Source organism: Fusarium redolens (assembly GCF_020744475.1).
Source record: "Fusarium redolens strain MPI-CAGE-AT-0023 chromosome Unknown BKA55scaffold_11, whole genome shotgun sequence".
In the NCBI taxonomy this organism is placed as follows: domain Eukaryota; kingdom Fungi; phylum Ascomycota; class Sordariomycetes; order Hypocreales; family Nectriaceae; genus Fusarium; species Fusarium redolens.
The window spans coordinates 1,374,241-1,391,409 of record NW_025763674.1 but is presented as its reverse complement, the minus strand read 5'-3'; the positions used below and the strand labels follow the sequence as shown (position 1 = coordinate 1,391,409).

General features: G+C 47.5%; 5 protein-coding genes and 2 non-coding genes across 7 annotated transcripts; 3 read left to right on the top strand and 4 right to left on the bottom strand.

Moving 5' to 3' along the window:
- Nucleotides 1-565: 565 nt before the first annotated feature.
- Nucleotides 566-1,766, bottom strand: BKA55DRAFT_692282 (uncharacterized protein; the record flags this gene model as incomplete). Its single annotated transcript, XM_046199761.1, has 2 exons — nt 566-1,299; nt 1,346-1,766. The coding sequence occupies 2 exons, from the start codon at nt 1,764-1,766 to the stop codon at nt 566-568; spliced, it is 1,155 nt and encodes a 384-aa protein (XP_046047705.1).
- A 1,414-nt stretch (nt 1,767-3,180) lies between these two features.
- Nucleotides 3,181-3,270, top strand: BKA55DRAFT_t199. The gene has a single exon. It is a non-coding gene; the product is annotated as a tRNA-Glu (tRNA).
- Nucleotides 3,271-3,473: 203 nt separating this feature from the next.
- Nucleotides 3,474-5,320, bottom strand: BKA55DRAFT_618677 (major facilitator superfamily domain-containing protein). Its single transcript, XM_046196736.1, has 5 exons — nt 5,041-5,320; nt 4,888-4,990; nt 4,744-4,841; nt 4,154-4,696; nt 3,474-4,106 (listed from the first exon to the last, which is right to left on the bottom strand). The coding sequence occupies exons 1-5, from the start codon at nt 5,215-5,217 to the stop codon at nt 3,570-3,572; spliced, it is 1,458 nt and encodes a 485-aa protein (XP_046047704.1). The 5' UTR covers nt 5,218-5,320; the 3' UTR covers nt 3,474-3,569.
- A 4,085-nt stretch (nt 5,321-9,405) lies between these two features.
- BKA55DRAFT_595586 (uncharacterized protein) lies at nt 9,406-10,564 on the bottom strand (the record flags this gene model as incomplete). The annotated part of the gene is made up of 4 exons (XM_046195828.1): nt 9,406-9,531; nt 9,622-9,720; nt 9,771-9,906; nt 9,963-10,564. The coding sequence occupies 4 exons, from the start codon at nt 10,562-10,564 to the stop codon at nt 9,406-9,408; spliced, it is 963 nt and encodes a 320-aa protein (XP_046047703.1).
- Nucleotides 10,565-13,482: 2,918 nt separating this feature from the next.
- On the bottom strand, nt 13,483-13,740 carry BKA55DRAFT_515926 (uncharacterized protein; the record flags this gene model as incomplete). Its single annotated transcript, XM_046188045.1, has 1 exon — nt 13,483-13,740. The coding sequence occupies one exon, from the start codon at nt 13,738-13,740 to the stop codon at nt 13,483-13,485; it is 258 nt and encodes an 85-aa protein (XP_046047702.1).
- A 1,537-nt stretch (nt 13,741-15,277) lies between these two features.
- BKA55DRAFT_692279 (uncharacterized protein) lies at nt 15,278-15,577 on the top strand (the record flags this gene model as incomplete). The annotated part of the gene is made up of 1 exon (XM_046199760.1): nt 15,278-15,577. One exon carries the CDS (start codon nt 15,278-15,280, stop codon nt 15,575-15,577), a length of 300 nt encoding a protein of 99 aa, XP_046047701.1.
- A 551-nt stretch (nt 15,578-16,128) lies between these two features.
- Nucleotides 16,129-16,213, top strand: BKA55DRAFT_t200. Its single transcript has one exon. It is a non-coding gene; the product is annotated as a tRNA-Lys (tRNA).
- The last annotated feature ends 956 nt before the right edge of the window (nt 16,214-17,169 follow it).

The following is a 17,169-nucleotide window of genomic DNA, read 5'->3' as shown; positions in this document are numbered from 1 at the left end:
TCTATAAAGATGCGATTCTTGAAAGAGCCCTTTTGAACATAAAGCTTCATAGTTGACAAACTAACGACGTGACTCAGTAAGTAGTCCAAGTTGTTTACTATCTGCCTCAGGTCAATGATTAAAGCTCTGGTGGCATTTTTGCTCAACTCTTCATGTGAATTCAGCTACCAGTATCCTCAAATCTAGACTAATGCCCAGCTCACCTTTGAGTGATGGGCTGCGAAGATCTATGCTATCACAAGATTCATACAACCGTGCCAGTGAAGAATCCATACAAAAAACACTATCAAATTCCCAAATCGCAACCCAAACGCCAACACACTTACCGTTACCTCCCGTCGGTGAGTCTGCTTGGTACATGGAGGACATCTGACTCTGACTCAGCCCAAAGCTCCTCTCCCAGTTTCTCCAAAGCATTCATTCGATGTCTGTGTATTCCAACAGTCAATGTTGTCCTCTTTCACTCACGTTCCGACGATGACATGCCCCTGAGATCCCCTCAGTCCATCTTGAGATAGTAGCGGTTCTCCTGGTGTCGGCGAAGAAGTGTAGCCCGCACCATCTTCTAGGTGGCGGCGAGCTCCGTCACCCACGGCTCATCACCATCTTCAGGCTCCTTTACCTCCAACCAGCAGTGATGTGGCTCGTTCTGGGGCTCTACTCCCTCCCGGATAATCCAAACTTTGCCGATGAACTGGGGATCAGTTCCCCCAGGAAGTGGTCGACCAACCACGAAATTATTATACCCCAGACGATGAATGATTGGCTCGACCTCGTGCCAGGCAAGTGGTGTGAACTCAACCTTCTGAGTCTGAGGATAGTAGCGGAACCCGGCCCATTTGCCGCCCAGGGAGCGAGTACCACGGCTGTAGCCATGTAAGCCGATATATGGCCTATCCTGTGGTAGCATGGATATGTCATGCTGATTGACATGCGGGGCTATGTCTTCGGGCTGGGATATGAGACAGCCATGGTTTGTAGAGAAATTGGTGTACGGCAAGTCCCAAGGGAGTCCACTGTCGGCTTCGATGCCTCTTGCCTGGAAGTATCGAGCCGCCTCGCGATCGTGAAGCCCAACGCGGTTGAGGCCCCACGACTCACCATTGTCGCGAGGGGCGACAACATCCGGACCTTCCATCTGGAAACCGGAAATATGCCACGACCGGCTCATCTGTTCTACCGACACTGTAGCCTCCTCCAGGAGAGGAAAGCGAGAGAACATAGGGAGTTCAGTCTCAAATGGAACATCCAACCATCGGCGGACGTTTGCATCGGTTTGTGCGTGAATGCTTCGGGAAACTATGCAAGTTAGCGATTGTTCATTGAACTTTCTATCAAGACTTACTGAAACCGCCCGGGTCCATTGATGGGTCCTGCATCGGCCATGTACTATGGGCGATCAGTCGACGAATGGGAAGGGCGTTGTCGTCAATCTCATAATTGGCCTCCTTCATGGACTTGATCCATGAGTTGTTGGAGGTCGTCATTGGAAGAGCCATCCAGAATACCACCAGGGTATCCCGCTTTGTATCCATGGCAAATTCGATTGTCTCATCACGGAGGTTAATGGCCGTGATTGGGTGAACTATGTCCATAAGCCCCTTGACCTCTTTTGAGACATAGATGAGGTTCTCTGTTGCGATGGCCGTGGCTCGCGAGATGATTTGGTCATCTAGAACGTCTGCCGGGCTAGTGATTGGCGGGACCACATAGCGCAGGATCTGAACCTTGATCTCCCGCGGGAGTCGAGAAAAGAGGAACGACATCTTAGAGAGTAAGTATTAGATGGTGGGACAAGATATAATATGGTGTGGACATGGTGTCAAGTTAAATGGATGAAGGGCGATTACTTACAGTGATGCGGACGAGACGTCTTCGTGGGTCGTGGTGTTAATATCGGTGTCGGTGTAAAGATTATAAGGCCGAATCGTAGGCCAAATGAGTTGCTGGAGCACGTATGGATGTGAGATTCTGGGATATGTAGATAGGGAGAAGGTTGAAAGTTTTCAGAAGTCTGTATCGACTGCGTGGCCAGAAGGGGAAAAGGTGTTTGTCGCAACGAGGAAGATGTTATGTCTTCGGTAGACTATGATGGGCGTCTTCAGCGTTGAGATGTTGGTGGAAGGATATGGTTGTAAATGTCCTGGGATGATGTTGGACCGTTGGTGTTTGGAGGAAGAAGGAAGAAGAGTTGATCGGATGCGAAGCATGAATGAAGAAAGGACCCAATAAGTGGGCCAAGGCAAAGTGAAATTTGCTATCGCGAGACGCCTGAAGATGCCACTGCTACTAGCAGTGGCTTGAGTGTTTGTGTGCCTGGTGGTGGGTGAAGCGGCCAGTGGAAGGGAACAGTAGTGCGCTGGGCTGCCAGTCCCATGAGCCGTCTAGGCACCTTTGATGAGGAACACCCAGCATGTGAGATAACCAGAAATTGATTTTGGAGACAGGATTAATACGGCCCATGACATGAGGAGGCATGATAGTGATATTCACTTGGAGTGGCAAGTTCCTTGAAACTTAGCACTTAACAGCTCATCCGTGGGATCTGATGGTAGTGCAGGCCTGAACAGCAGTCGGGAGCATTTATATGAGTATTGTGGTGAAGAACATACGATATAGCGTCTTATACTTCAATTCTTCTGTATTGTAGGTAGTCCCAGAGGTAGGACAAATGACGAACTCGATCATCATCAATCTTCTCATTTTCTCACATAGCGAACCATCCTATCAACCTAACATCTCCTTCCACTTCAACTTTGTTCAGCCTCTTCTTTCTGCTCTTGTCCAGCCGCCTGTGAACCCCCATGCCGCATTCTTCCCGTCCTTTGTCTCAACCAGTTAACGTCATATCAACTTCAACAGATCTACCAGACTAACAACCAAGTACGCGAGGACTAGCTTCTATCACTAACATACCGGCGCAATTGCGACGGCCCGATCACCATGTTCCGAGTTCGCCAGGAACACGAAAGCCCTGATCGATATCCCTCGAACCTATGCCAATACGCAGTTCACACAGGCATTGACTTTCGCGCAGGCCTTCCCTTACCAGAATCCACCCACCAGAAGACCTGACCAAGTCTCTGTGAAGGCGTCCCTCGAACCAATCTCTCCAACAGGTACACCACTCGGCATTCCTCAATTGCGATTCCAATTGCCAAAGTATAATCAGCCATCTAATCCGGTATGGTGTAGTGGCTAACATTTCGCGCTCTCATAACCTGAGGGATCAGTACCGCGGAGCCCAGGGTTCGATTCCCTGTACCGGAGTTTCCTTTTGTCGTCGCACGCAATCTTTTTATCTGTACAACTTGCAATTATATCATTTTTGCTCTTGACGTTGACCTAGTATGGTTGGTGTTGCAACCGGTGAATTAATTCGTTCTCATAGGACAACATGCATGTCAAATGAGGAGGCAGATGATTGTGTGAAGCAGTCTGATATTGCGAAAGAGACCAAGTATTGACATATCTACTCTACCATCTCTATATCCTTCGTTTCCTGCTCAAATCATACGATTCATTCCAGCTCTGGTCCAGCTCCAAGTTGTCATTCTATCCAATGTCTCTTAGTAGACATAAAAGACCTCAGTCTCGCTATCCTGAGCACGAAGCTTCTGGTTTCGCCTCTTAAGAATAATCTTAGCAACCCAAGCAAGAGCAGCAGTACCAATACTGAAACCAGCACTGCTCGACATGGCAATAGCATATCTGGGCTCATCGCTAGAAGGCCAGAGATAAGGAGTCCAGATGAAGCTAATGTTCATGATCATGGTAACCATGCTGATAGCAACAGCCTTCTTCTCCTTGGTCTGACCGCAAACAGAGCCGCACCATCCGAGGATGAGACTGTTGACGGCGTAGGTTCCGATGGTGAAGATGACCATGCAGACGTAGCGACCGGCTGTGTTGAGGGTAGCAGCGGCGGCGGCGAATCCAATGACTGCGACGGTCTTGGAGGCGGTGATGTGCCAGGTTCTTTCGTTGTATTTTCCTGACATCCATGAGACGAGGATTGTGCTGGCGCCGGCGATGAGGTAGGGTGGGCATGTGAGGACGAGAGTGATGGTGGTGTTGAAGCCGAGGGTCTTGACGACAGTGGGGAACTAATCTGTTAGCACTTGAACCAAAGTCAAGGGAGTGAAATACTTACAAAGTTCTTGAAACCGTTGGCAGCCAAGTGAAGATGAGCCATGGCACAAAAGATCCAAACCATAGGATCCTTGGCAGCCTGCTGAAGACCCTTCCAGGTGCTAGTCTCGCCCTTGTTACCCACAGTATCAAGTTCCATACGGTTATGCGCCAGCTGTCTCTCCTCCTCGGTCAACCATCTAGTAGTGAGAGGGAAGTCAGGCAGGACAAAGTAGCCAATAACAGCAATCACAAAAGTAACAGCACCCTGAAGGATGAAGAGCCACTTCCAACCAGCAATGCCAGCGACGTCATCAAGACCGTGGAAGATACCAGCAGCAATAAGACCAGCGAATGCAGTGGCGAGGATGTTTCCGGTGTAGAGGATCGCAATGCGAGTTGCGACTTCTTTGCGGGTGTAGAAGATGGAGAGGAGATAGACGGCGCCGGGGTAGTAGGGTGCTTCGGTAAGACCGAGGAAGAAGCGGGTTAGGAGGAGACCCTTGAAGTCTTTTGCGACGGCGGTGAGGGCGCTGACGACGGCCCAGAGCATCATCATGATACCCTGATGGTGTTAGTTGAGGATTTTGGGGGAGAAGAGAGGGAGCTTACCATGTAGCGAGAGGGGCGGGTTCGGGTGAGGAACATGTTGGAGGGGATTTGGCCGAGGATGTAACCGACGAAGAGGATAGAAACACAGGTTTGGTACTCTGCATATTGTTAGTCAAGAATTGAAGACGTGAAAGTTAGACTTACCAGTTCCCTTAAGGTTAAGATCCTCCTCAAGATCATTCAGACGAGCAAGAGCAATAGCATTGCGATCAAGATAGTTGAGCCAATACATACTCCAAAGCATAGGCTAACTCGTCAGCACACTTATCATCTTTGTACCAGTGATCAGTTACTCACCATCATCCATCGATCAAGCTTCTTCACAAGAGCAATCTCCTTAGGATCAGTCTTCTCATGGGCACCAGAGTAATCAATCTTCTCAACCTGAGGGATTGCTTTCTCAGGATATTCATTCTGAAAGATCTGGGGCTCGACGTCCCGGCTGATGTCGACTTTCTCGTCACGTTGAGCCATGATGAATTATTCAACGTAGGAAGATTTAAGATTGAAGAGGTGGTTGGGTAGTCAAAGCGATCGACTGCCTTGATGAGAACAAAATACTGGGAGCAGGCCAGAGTGTTATATAGACATCTTGACAGTAGCTCAAAACCTGGGGATAAAGTGACAGCAGTGATCATCCCCCAAGTTCCCCATGGCCTTGACCATCCCCCGCATTGCGGGGTGCAGAGGAGGAGTCGGCAATGCCGTAGACATTCGGAGGGCAGATCTGGGAAGTAGAGATTAAGTTGGTCTAGACCGAATAGCCCGTGTGGTACCACGTATGGAACCTCGCCAAGAACTTGGGGTAGTACTCGTCTTGCGAAAACAGGGATGACTAGCTGACAACGGTGTCATGGTGTTGTGTGTCTTTGATCAACAGATGGTCTGCGCTTCTGGTGTACGAGCAGGCTTATCACGACGCTAGAAAACGGTGCCAAGATGAGTTAAACTGTTATGGAAAGTAGTTCCGAGCGTTTAACAGGTTGGACTCATACGAGAGAGTATTAAGCTTTGGGTATTCAGCTAGAGAATGCTTCTTTTCTTCCAGAAGAATGGTCAACTTGAGTGGCGTTATCATCACGAGCCCGTTAGTCCCATCTCTCATTGGAGAATATCGCGCTGCACTGCCTCCCTTCAAACCTCCAAAACAGACGAGGACTCCAAGTCGGTTTCCCCACTGCGGGATTTCCAGAACTGTACGCCCGCAGCAACAAGGCCATACCGAACAGGGAAGGAGATTAAGCTTAACGATTAAGGTTGCGGAGTAGACATGGGGTAGCAAGCAGGGATACAGAAGTGAATACCGTTCCCCCGCGTCATTGTAGCTCACGATGAGAGTAAGCTGTTAGATGATTGTTTTGGTAATGTGTATTAATGTGTATCGTTTGCATGATTCATCAAGCGTTGGCCAAGAGTGAGGGTGGTAATTGTCTCCCCATGTTGGAGGGAGACTGGCTTGGCTACTCCGCTGAGTACTTGGCTGCCTCCGCACCCTTTTGGCCAAGGAGAGGAGTCACCTTGGCTATTCTCCTCACTATTGACATCACTCCAAGAGATAACATCATTATAAGTGAATCGTCGATTGACCATTCAACTTCACCAAGATTGCACTATCAAACTTACGCAGTGACAATAATCCAGCTACCTGAAATACGGCATGTGGCTTGCTCAATGAAACCATAAGCCCATGTCTCTCACTCACAACATCAACAGGGATGTGCGAGAGATTGGGTCACGAATACCACCCTAATCCCTCGTACCAACTCGGAGCCTAGAAATTTGGAGCATTGCATCACAACATCGTAGCCCTGTATCAGCAGCTCCTCTTGGCGAGTCCAGACCGTTCCGAAGATTCCCGCTCTAGTCCAATAACTAGAGTGTGATATCTGCGGGGGGATCTTGCCCGCATCTTCGCTGAGGGGGTTGGGGGCTGTTTACTCCGCGAACTTTGCACTAGCACGCACTCCACCAACGATGCTCCGCCACGATTACAATCAGTAATTACCCAGTGATACGCCGGTAAAATGATGTAGGGTTGGCGCTGATCTGGCTGCTACTGCAACCTAGTGTTTCTAGAAGACTTACCGCTCCTCAATCATGCATTCTAGTCATGCATGTGCTTAACCCTATTCAGACAACATTCCTGTAGCCGCCTGCACTATCGACTCGACGCCCGCTATTCATACTTCAGCGTCAAATGATAGGTTCAAGATAACCCGCTTCCCGGATTCTTTTCGAAGGGATCTCCCACTTGCCGTCTTCTCGAAGGATTCACCGCTTGATGATTGGTGTCTTACAGATCTGCACCAACCTCTAACATCCCCAAATGCGCTGTGACGTTGTTCCACTTTACGGAGTTGGTTCTTTCTGGGGTTTAGTCTTGGCTTGTTCTAAATATCAGCTATTTCAGCTAGATCGGGGAGTGATTGACTTCCCCGCAAGGTGTCTCACTGTGATAACTGGGGATGATGAGCACAGACAGTTTACTAACGGTGTTTCTAAGCGAGGGCTTCGGTGCAATTACTGGATTGGTTTGAGTATGTTGTTGGTTTGGACTTCGGATGCTTACGGGTACTCGTATTCTTGGCACGTCATCCTTGAGACAGAACTCTATTGTTCCAGGGTTGAAAGACGCAATGCGACCTTGGAGAAATGTACATTTCCGTAGGTGATTTTTTGGAAGGTGCTTGGAATGTTCTGTGTTCCTATTTCATCCGAATGAGGCTCTGTAGTCAGATTCAATATCGTATAGCGTGAATGTCGCTTGGCCTTTTGGAGACAAGAATCTCGGGGGCTACTATTGGGATCCCGTCACTGCTATGGGGGTTCAGCTCTTGTGGTCCGGATGGGGTCGGAGCCAAGGCCAAGAAGCAATGGGAGATAGCGCCAACAGTAATGCATGTTATCACATATGAAGTTGGGGAATCAAAGCTTGGCTTGAACTTGGGGAAGTTTGCTTTCCTACTCTTCCCGATGGGTTCTATTTGGCCTCATACTCCGTTGGATGGTATGATAGGCTGGCGTCGTTTCATGTCTTATCAGACCTCTTTTTGGTTGAGATGAAGATAATGATACGGCTCAGTATTCCGATCATCTTACTTGCCAAGGCAAAGCCTGGTCGGAAGGCACTTTGATATGGAAACTCCGATCATCTGTTAGACAGATAGGGGAGTCAGAAAGCCCTGAGGAACTAGATTCAAAGAGACTGTTGACGTTTGGTGGTCTCTGGGGACAGAAAACGTGAGACTGGCCTCCACCGAAATCTAGCGATCTACGACCAATCTAAATCTCAAGTTTTGTGTCCGCCCCTAGGGTGGTAGCTCAACTTGGAAGCCTTCGCGTCTGACGATGTACATCAATGGGGCATATGCAAAGCGGTTGCATCCGAGATCGTCCACCAGTGGATAGACGTCGTGCGCGTTACCTCGTTTTTTCAGATTTCATCTCCCCAATTCAGGTTTTCCTCATTCAAGTCTCTCATTATAAATACAACGAGCTTCGCGTCCCTGGGAGTCGGATATCTTCAGCACTCGAAGACACTTCACATCATCCAAAGGAAGAGGCTCCTCAACTCAAACATCTTTCAAGTACCATCGGCTCAGTACTACCTCTCACAATACCCAGGTTTGAGTGGAAGACTCGCTAGGCTTACTCGAGTGGCGCTGCCTAATGTGAGTGCCATGTTCGAGACCTCGAGCTGAGATGTCGAAGCAAGATATGTTCCCCTCCAAGTTACAGCTCATTCAGGACTTGGATCCCATGCAAGCCACAAAGTCTTCTCTGCCCTCACTTTGATTCATGGTGGGATGGTGGGTGCCGGCTGCCCGTCGGCATGTGATGGTGTTCAGGGGCTACTTTGCGACAGAATGTGCTTCAACACTACTAACGAGCAACTTTTCATGCTATAGAATCCTGGAGTTAATATTGCAGCTATCTTGCTTAGATATCAGTTCCATTGTGTCTGGAAGCCAGTATCTTGAAATGGTAGCATGAGTCTCGTCAAGTCACAACGACCAGGGGCTCCGTGTCGAAGTCGCCCTCGCCGACATTCATGACGTTCGCGAGGCACTCTCACCATCTATAGCAGCTAGCCTAGAAAGATTGGTTCTATCAGTGCATTTGCCCCATGCCGAGTGGCTTGTGACCGTCCGAGATGCTTAGACCTTGTCATCGTAGGGGGTCAGCAACCCTCCCTTGTAGAGAGCTAAGTGTTTGACCACTCCTGCTCATTGGGTGTTAAGAGGTCTCTGCAGTCGCCCAAACCAGGTTCCATGATATGATCTTCGACCTAGTGACAGTAGTGTAGTGTTCAGTCGCCGTGAGTGGTTGTTCTAGACCGGTTGTCCTGTTCAGGGGGCCTGGACACGTCTAGTCCAACTCGCCACGACGCTCGGCTCGCCTCTCAAGTGTGTGAAGGTGTGCAAGAAAGTTCATCCCCTATTTCCATTATCTCAATTTCTTACTCTTATCCTGTTTGCCATTGACACTGTCTGATAGCGCTCTCTCAACGCCCGCTAGGGCCGCTGCTTTAACATCACACACTAAACACACCATCACTTTTTGGGGCACCTTGTTGGCCAATCGACGCGGTCAATCAAGTTCCATCTACCCGTATACAGTTGCGTGACCATCTTGCCAACAGTATGCCGATTTCTAGACATACTAAGGAAACTGCTGTCGCGCCATAGCAACCGCTGTGATAAACTTGGTGCTCGATACAAAAACACACTTATCCGGAGGGTTCATACTTTTGGCGAGGTCCATATGACGTGAACTCACGACCCCATACTGCCAAGCTAGCCCATCTTCCATTTTGAACAAGGGTCATCCTGATGCTCCCGACTGGCAATCTGCATCAGTCAGCAGCCGGTCGCCGACAATATCGCAAGAGATATAGCATTTCTCCACGGATATTCCATCCTGCCGTAGAGGTTTTCCCTTATCATATGGGAATTTATTGGGAAATCCCACGTGTGACTATTTAATATTCGTAAGCATTCTTTTGTCCTGTTCTCTTTTGTACTTACGAAGAGTTGCTTGTTCATCAGCGTCTTTGTATCAAAGTCTTTTACCCCGAGGTACCCATGTTTCTCACCCATTCGATCCGCGAGAATTAAATAGCCCAATCGTTCCAGAGTGTATATTGTATTCTCGTAGATGCATCTATAGGCCTTTTATGACATTCAAAGCTATTCAGAATGATGACGTCCGTCGCGTACGATGATCCTCCCCTCGGACCTTCAAAAAAGTTGGATTCGAATTGAATACTGTCGGCCACTTTTTCCCCAAGGCAGTGTCTTGCTATCAAGACATGTCGGGGACCAACTAAAGATCCACTACACGATCTAGGGTTAGAGTTCGCAAAGGAATTTGCACCCAGGAGGATCCTCCCGAAGGAATAGGCGGGATAATGTTTGTTATCCCATATATGCCTGTCGTCTTTTATGAAGCCTGGTAGTTTGCTGAAGTCTGGCATGTTGCGGAATTCTGGTATGTCGCCGGAGTCTGGTAGGTTGCGCCGTTGGCGTGGTCGATGTGGAGGGACGGGTTTGCCGGCGAAACTGTCGAGTTGGTGCCTTGGGACAAGGTGGACTCTTGGGATAGGGCCGACTTGGATGCCTCTAGGCGGGTGAGTTTCTACGACTAATTGGTTTGCGGTGGTTGCTGGAGGTGCTAGAGGTGCTGGAATTATGTGAGGCGGTACAGGAGGCGGTGGTCGGGGGCTGCGAGCGTGAATTGTGTTGTCGTCTGGGACAGGTGTCGCGAATACTCGGTTGCCGAGGACCAAGATGGAGATCTTGAACAAGTTGAAAGTCACCATTTTGTAGGATCGTCCTTGGATGGAGGGGACAGTTTGGTGGCAATTCTTTCAATTGGCGAGCACATATATACTTATTCTTTCGGGAATTGAGTTATGGCGTTTTCGAACTTATGTTGCTATGCATCGTACATATTGGAGTTGTGAACCTTGTATTTATATGCCCGTCATACATACATACATACTCGCCAACGAAGCCCTGAGTATATCACGAGCAAGCAAGGCCCTCAAAATAAGTTAAGTAAACCCTATCGATATCTCGGCAAAATAGGTATAGGCCTCATGGTGACGGATACACGCGATAGTCTTACTACTTGCAAGAATTCTGACAGAACTGCAATTTGTTCAGTCTGCCGGTTCACCGTTGTGTTGGGCACATGTGAGTTTGAGATACCCTTTCAAACCGAGAACCGTTTTCCAATTAAGGACACTTTACCAGTGCCCCGTCTCCCGTGCAGCTGCTTCCCGTTCCTTTCACGACCGCGTGCTTCGTCAATCCTGCGACTCAATTACACGGGGCGAAGACAAGCTTTCAGCCACAGGTCTCAGCTGCAAATAGCACAGTCTATAGTAAGCCAAAACTTCCTAGGTGTAAGAACTAGAAGCTAAAACCCCTCTTCGCCCCGGATGATCCATGGATTATAATTCACTTGTCGCGCCGTTAATGAATAACAGGTTTCATACCAGTTCATGAACTCAAGTTCGTTCTGGGCATCCGTTTCTTGATTAGGTCAGTATCACGATACTCTTTCGCAGTCCAGAATAGTTTACAGCCAGAGGACTTTCCAGAGGAGTGACAACGTCCTCAATGGAACGAGCACTGAACCAAGAAAGGTTCACTTTAATCTCTGGAAAGCTTACATCGTACTCTTCACATAAAGTTTTTAAGCCATGCCTGATATTTGAAACTATACAGCACGTGAGCCCGAAAGCGACGTGAGTTGAGATAGTTTCTGGGTTAGGCAGGACATCTTAGTCACGACTCTCTGGCTTTCTGCCAAGCATTTCCAAGCTTATCAGAGGACACTATCACTTCTTTTCAAGCTCAATACTTCATTTCAATAGCTTAATTATGGAATTAGCTGCTTAGAGCTCCTTTAGCTCGTTGGCATAGCCAGAGCATTTTGTTTGGCATATTTCTCCTCCTCACCCTCTGTGTCCCCTTCACTCCTTCATTATAACCTCAGCGTCCTGGAGGTGCTTGAGGAGATCAGCAGGTCCCGTATCTGACTTCGCTTGGACGTTGCAAATTGGCCATGGTGAGGCATTTCTATAATACTTAAACGTCACACCATCGGGATAAATAGCCTCCACAGCTCTCTCAAAAGCACTCTCGTCTTCAATAAGTCGTAAGGGGATGTCGTGCATCTGAGATCCATAAGTCGCTTGAGAAGACATTGTTGGATAGTTGTTTAATTGAAAGGTATTTTAGGTAAGTATCTATGGTTTCGATGAGTCGTAATGTTGTTTGTTGTCGTTCTCTTCTGCTCGTACATCTATTCCATTTATAGGCGTCCATGGAGGTGTGTGGTGGCTTCACTGTTACTGGAACAGACACTTGTCACAGCCAACGGGGGGCGTGATTATCAGTCCTCTGTCTGTGACAACCTTCAGATTGTAGTCGTTCCACTGCTGATCCATCAGGCACATTGTCGCGCTTCCTAGAGCCGTGATTATCGGTCCCTCCACTTCTTGAGAGTGAATAGTTTCATGATAATTTTTCAGCTAATATGAGTCTCAGGACTTGTGTGACTACTCCTCGTGTGGCTTCTGTAGTAGATTCACTTAATCGGGTAAGACATGAGTGCGTTTTAAAACGTGTTGGACATACCTACGCGGCAAACACTTTTCGTTGAAGTAGCATTCACAGCTCTGGCACCTATGGTTATCTCTCCACACAAAACATCACCACTTCGCCTTCACTTGCAGCCCAACTGAAGTTCTTTTTTCTGATTAGATGCAGCTTTATAGGGCGATAGAACTCGTTCCTGGCCTTCCATCATGACACTCCCTCGCTATTGTCTCTTTCCCTCCTTGCCCCCTTCTCTCACTCCAACATAACGAGTTTAAGTTTCTGGAGTTCTTTCAGCAGATTAAAATCCTCTGAATTCTTAAGCACAAGTCCCTCTATCTTAAAAAGTTCCCCAGCCTGGGTCTTTGTCATTACTACTCCACCAGGAAAGAAGCTGGGCAACTTCTCTGTCAAAGCTTTTTCTTTTTCTTTTTCAACGAGATGGCAAGGGATGTACTTGGTACATTTATTGTATTCATCGTTGTTTCCGATAGTAGAGTCTCGAGACATTTTGCCTGCGGGGGATATAGTTTTGGGTATTTGCAGTGTAATTGTTCAATTGATGTGTGATCACGTTTTCTTCTTGTTTGGCCAGTCACTCAACCGACTGATCGCCTGTATCTATAGTCAATACGCTGTGCTTGTGGTGTTGTCACTGACGTTGCAACAAGCACATTGTCACGATCCCTAGGGCGTGAACATCAGCCTCTTTAATTGTTTAGTGAATCGTCTTTCGGTTCACTAGCCCAGAAACTTCTCTACCCATTCCCGGAGGTTCATTCAAGATACGCATACGTGCTCTATACACAACCCTTTACAATTATCACTCGCTCCTTCGTTCTCGCTCATTACAACCCCATAACTTCTTGGGGGTTACTAGGTCAGTGCTTTAAACATAGTGCGCTTTCACGCATCTCTATTGCTCGGAGCTCTTCCGATCTCCACTGCTTCTCTCAACTCAACCTTGAAGACACTAAAACTTCAGATTACAGCTGTACTAATTGTACATTTGCTTAGGTAAATTCAGCTGTGTAGGGCTATGTAAAGTCAACTGTAGAAAATAACATATTCTCTCCTACTATGGCCTGCGAGCCTTGTTGTTGCCTTCCCCCTCCCCTTCCCCCCTTTCTCAATCCCGTAAAACATATTCACCGTCCATGAGATATTTTTGCAGGTTTATATTGTCGGGACTGTCTCTAAGCCCGATAACTTTGTAATGTGCTGTATGATCTTGGGTTTCCTTCTCAAATGTGATATCAATTCCACCAGGGAAAAATTCCTTCAATCCTTTCTCCAGTTTAGAGTAGTCGTCGACAAAACATTCTGGGATATACCTTGTAAACTTGTGCCATATTGTGTTGTCTCCTAACTTGGATTCTGCAGTCATTCTTACTGTATAGCGATTTCAATAGCTGTGCGTTTCATGTAGGTAGTTGTACATCGTTGTTTCATCTATTTATGTGTTATTTATAGCCTGTGGCTGTGAGCTTACAATCACCCCACAGAACCTTACTCTCAACTTTTCTCTCTATGTAGGACATACTGTGTCTGTGATAGTTTCAGTGCTGTTCTCAATGACAAGTTGTCACGACCCTTGGGAGACATGGTCATCACTGTCCCGGAGCTTCGTAAGCGTGAAGAGCTCAGCGTATCCAAGACCAAGTGAACTTTATCCTTTCGTCAGATTTTCAGAACTAAAGTCGCTGCATTTCACTCTGGCAGCGCCTGGTGTAAAGCTTGAACATCTCACGGCATTCCTTCACTCTTATTATTCCTAAAGTCTTAAATTCGGTGGTTCCTCATAAGTAAGTATGGGTAGTTCAGTATTAATTGGTATCCCAAAATAGCATTAGTTGTAAGAGCCTCTTCCTTCAATACAACACTGGGTATTCCATTGTGCGTCGCATTCCTCTCAGCCCTGAAGAATGACACCATCATCTTGGAGCTTTCTCTGCAGGTCGGCTGGCTCCGTGGATTTCGCAAGCGCAGTAACATGGCAGGTGTCGGGGCTGTACTTGTAATTGACCTTGAACCCGAGAGGATAAATTCCTCTCAAGGCAGCTTCAAATCTTTTCCTGTCGTTGATGAGGTCAAGTTCGATGTTGTGGTCACAGGACCACTCAGCAGCTCCCTGTTCGGTCTTGGAACAAGATCCAGAAGGCATGGTTATGTCTTTAGTGTAGACGTTGGTTGTATGTCGAAGGTTTGTTGATGTTAAGGTTTTTGGCTTGGGAAATATTCGAGGTTTTATGTCTATTTATACTTGATCGCTTAGTCCATTTCGATTCATCATCTATGCGCTGGGTCGGGCATCACCATGCTGTGGGGATGTGATCGTCAACTGCATCACTTTTATACCGTGACTATACTCTCAAGGCAGTCATCAGTACCTCTTTGTCTCCAAGTAGATGCAGTTAAGGATTTTCAGGGACTGTACCAAGCTCCAGTGATCGACGTGAAGATGTCCACTTGACCACAAACAGCGGCCCATTCACAGAAGCTATTGAGGTTATGAGGACCGCCAACATATTTTCTCCGCTGAAAGACCGTTATGGCCTGATTTCCTGAGGGAGCTCCAAGCATTTCAGACATTCGCTACTGCTATCTGGAAGCCCCATCGTTGCTCAACTGATGGCTGGCATATGTCAATTAGTCATGAGTCATCAGGCGCATTCAGGGAGGGAGGAGCATTTTATGAGTCTTGTGTTCCTTGAAGCTCTCATATCAACGCAGACAACTGTACTGTTATCGTGAGTTCTCTCAGTAATTGAACCGTACGTATGATCAAGCATTGCCCAATGCTGGCTGTGAGTCGTCTCCAGGGCTCCTTATATAAGGCCTCCTGAGACCCGAATTGTCATCTTCATGCACTTAAGGTTCAAAAAAGCCAGCCCACTAAATATCACATCCAAAGTTACGACACAATGCCGACTCCTCCCACTAAACGTAACAGCAAAAAGACTGTCAACACTGACGAGCTCGTGTTCAGACATGAGATCCCGGTCAAGCGGTTCTGCAGGCCAGAGAAATTGAGCGATGCTCTTCGAGATATTTTTCGCTCAGATGAATGGCTCGTCGAGACCAGTGGAAAGAATGTTGTCATCAAGGTTGGAAGAAGGGTTGATCTGGAGGAGGAATTAAAAGCGCGACGTGTTATCTTCAACTCTATGGGGACAGCTCGGGCTCTTAGCTTCTTCCAGTTGTTTGAACATATTCACTACTAAATTCATTTAATTTATTGACTGTGCCTTTTTCATTCGTATTTGTTCATGAACTGCCAACCATCTGTGAATTTCTCGATATGCTTGACTTGTGATGTGATGTCAATGAACCAAGTCTGTTTGCGACTTTTGCGCAGGACACCCAGCGTTGCAAGCGGCTTATCTTCTCACCTTTGGGTATTGGAAAATGATTTCAAGAAATCTCTATACGTTTCTGTTTACTAGATAAATGACCTTAAAAATATCAGTACTTACTGGCCATGAGATTTTCATTGTGATATGCACATAACCTGCAGGGTAGTCTTGGTGTTTACAATCTCAATGCAGGCATTTATGGCATATTAAGTCTCCTACTGAAAAAGAGGACATTCTAGACATTAACTACTATACCATAGATTAATTAGAAAATAATAACCTCTTATCTTATAAATATACAGAATTCTGCAGTTAAGGAATAACAGATTAAGAGGAAGGTGAAACAACTTGCTACTTCCTGAAACTCTTTACCAGTATGAACCAAAATTTGACAAGGAAATGCCAATACAAGTTGAGCATCCCGCGTGACGCAATTGGTTAGCGTGTCAGACTTTTACAACAAAGTGAATCTGAAAGTTACGAGTTCGAGTCTCGTCGTGGGAGTTCCTTTTTGCATTCATTTTGAATATTCATTCGAATCTTTGAGTCGAGAGGAATCGATTGCAGTTGGTTTTATCTTTTTATCTCTTCATTTGCGCTCGTGGTGGTCGTTTGAAGTTGGGCTGGTGGAGGAATCTGGCATTGTGGGGATCCACTTTTGGAGAGTGCGCCACGGCGCACGGATGTTGGTGTGGCGCTCTCTGTGGCGTGAGCTCCCCCGTAAGTATTCATTTAGCATTCTTGGTGATCTCTCGCAGTGTCTGTATCACGCATGACTCAAGACACCTAATACCTGCCTCCCGTCCTTCATTTCCTTCTACTCTCTATTTGACAAGCACCCTTTCGACAGCAAGATGTTTTACCACCGACAAGGTCTTCCTACCCTCGTCACTTGTCACAGCACCTGAACTGCGAAGAATCAGCGTTCCACGCCTCGGTCCCAAACCGAATTGACTTCGCGCTCAAGATGCCATCGCCAAAGAGTACCTGATCGCCCTTGGCCTCCGTTATCGCTTACCTTCCCGCCGTCGTCTTCGAGTTTGCCACGCGCGCAATAGCTTTCCTCCGTTGTGAACATCGTCCGCTCACGGCATGTCTCCCCCGCAGCGAGATCTCATCAATCCATCGCGCCCTGGCGATACGTGAGCCTGAAGGGCCTCAAGATCCCCAGAGCGTTGACACCGAAGAGCTTCAAGTCTTCGGAAGGGTGAAGGCATTAAACAGAGCTGTCTCTTCCTCGTCGCCTCTTGATCTGTCCGTCCTCGCATCCCACGATTCATCACCCCCACCACGACTGGCCGGCAATCCTCAACGTCGCTGTCCTACTGACAACTCGATATGCCTCAGACGGCAAGTTCTCACGAACCAAGATTCTCTCCAGCAACAGCTGAGGTCCAAGAACCGAGAGGTACCAGAGTTTACGGCACGGCCACGCACCAAACAAGGATGGAATACATCGC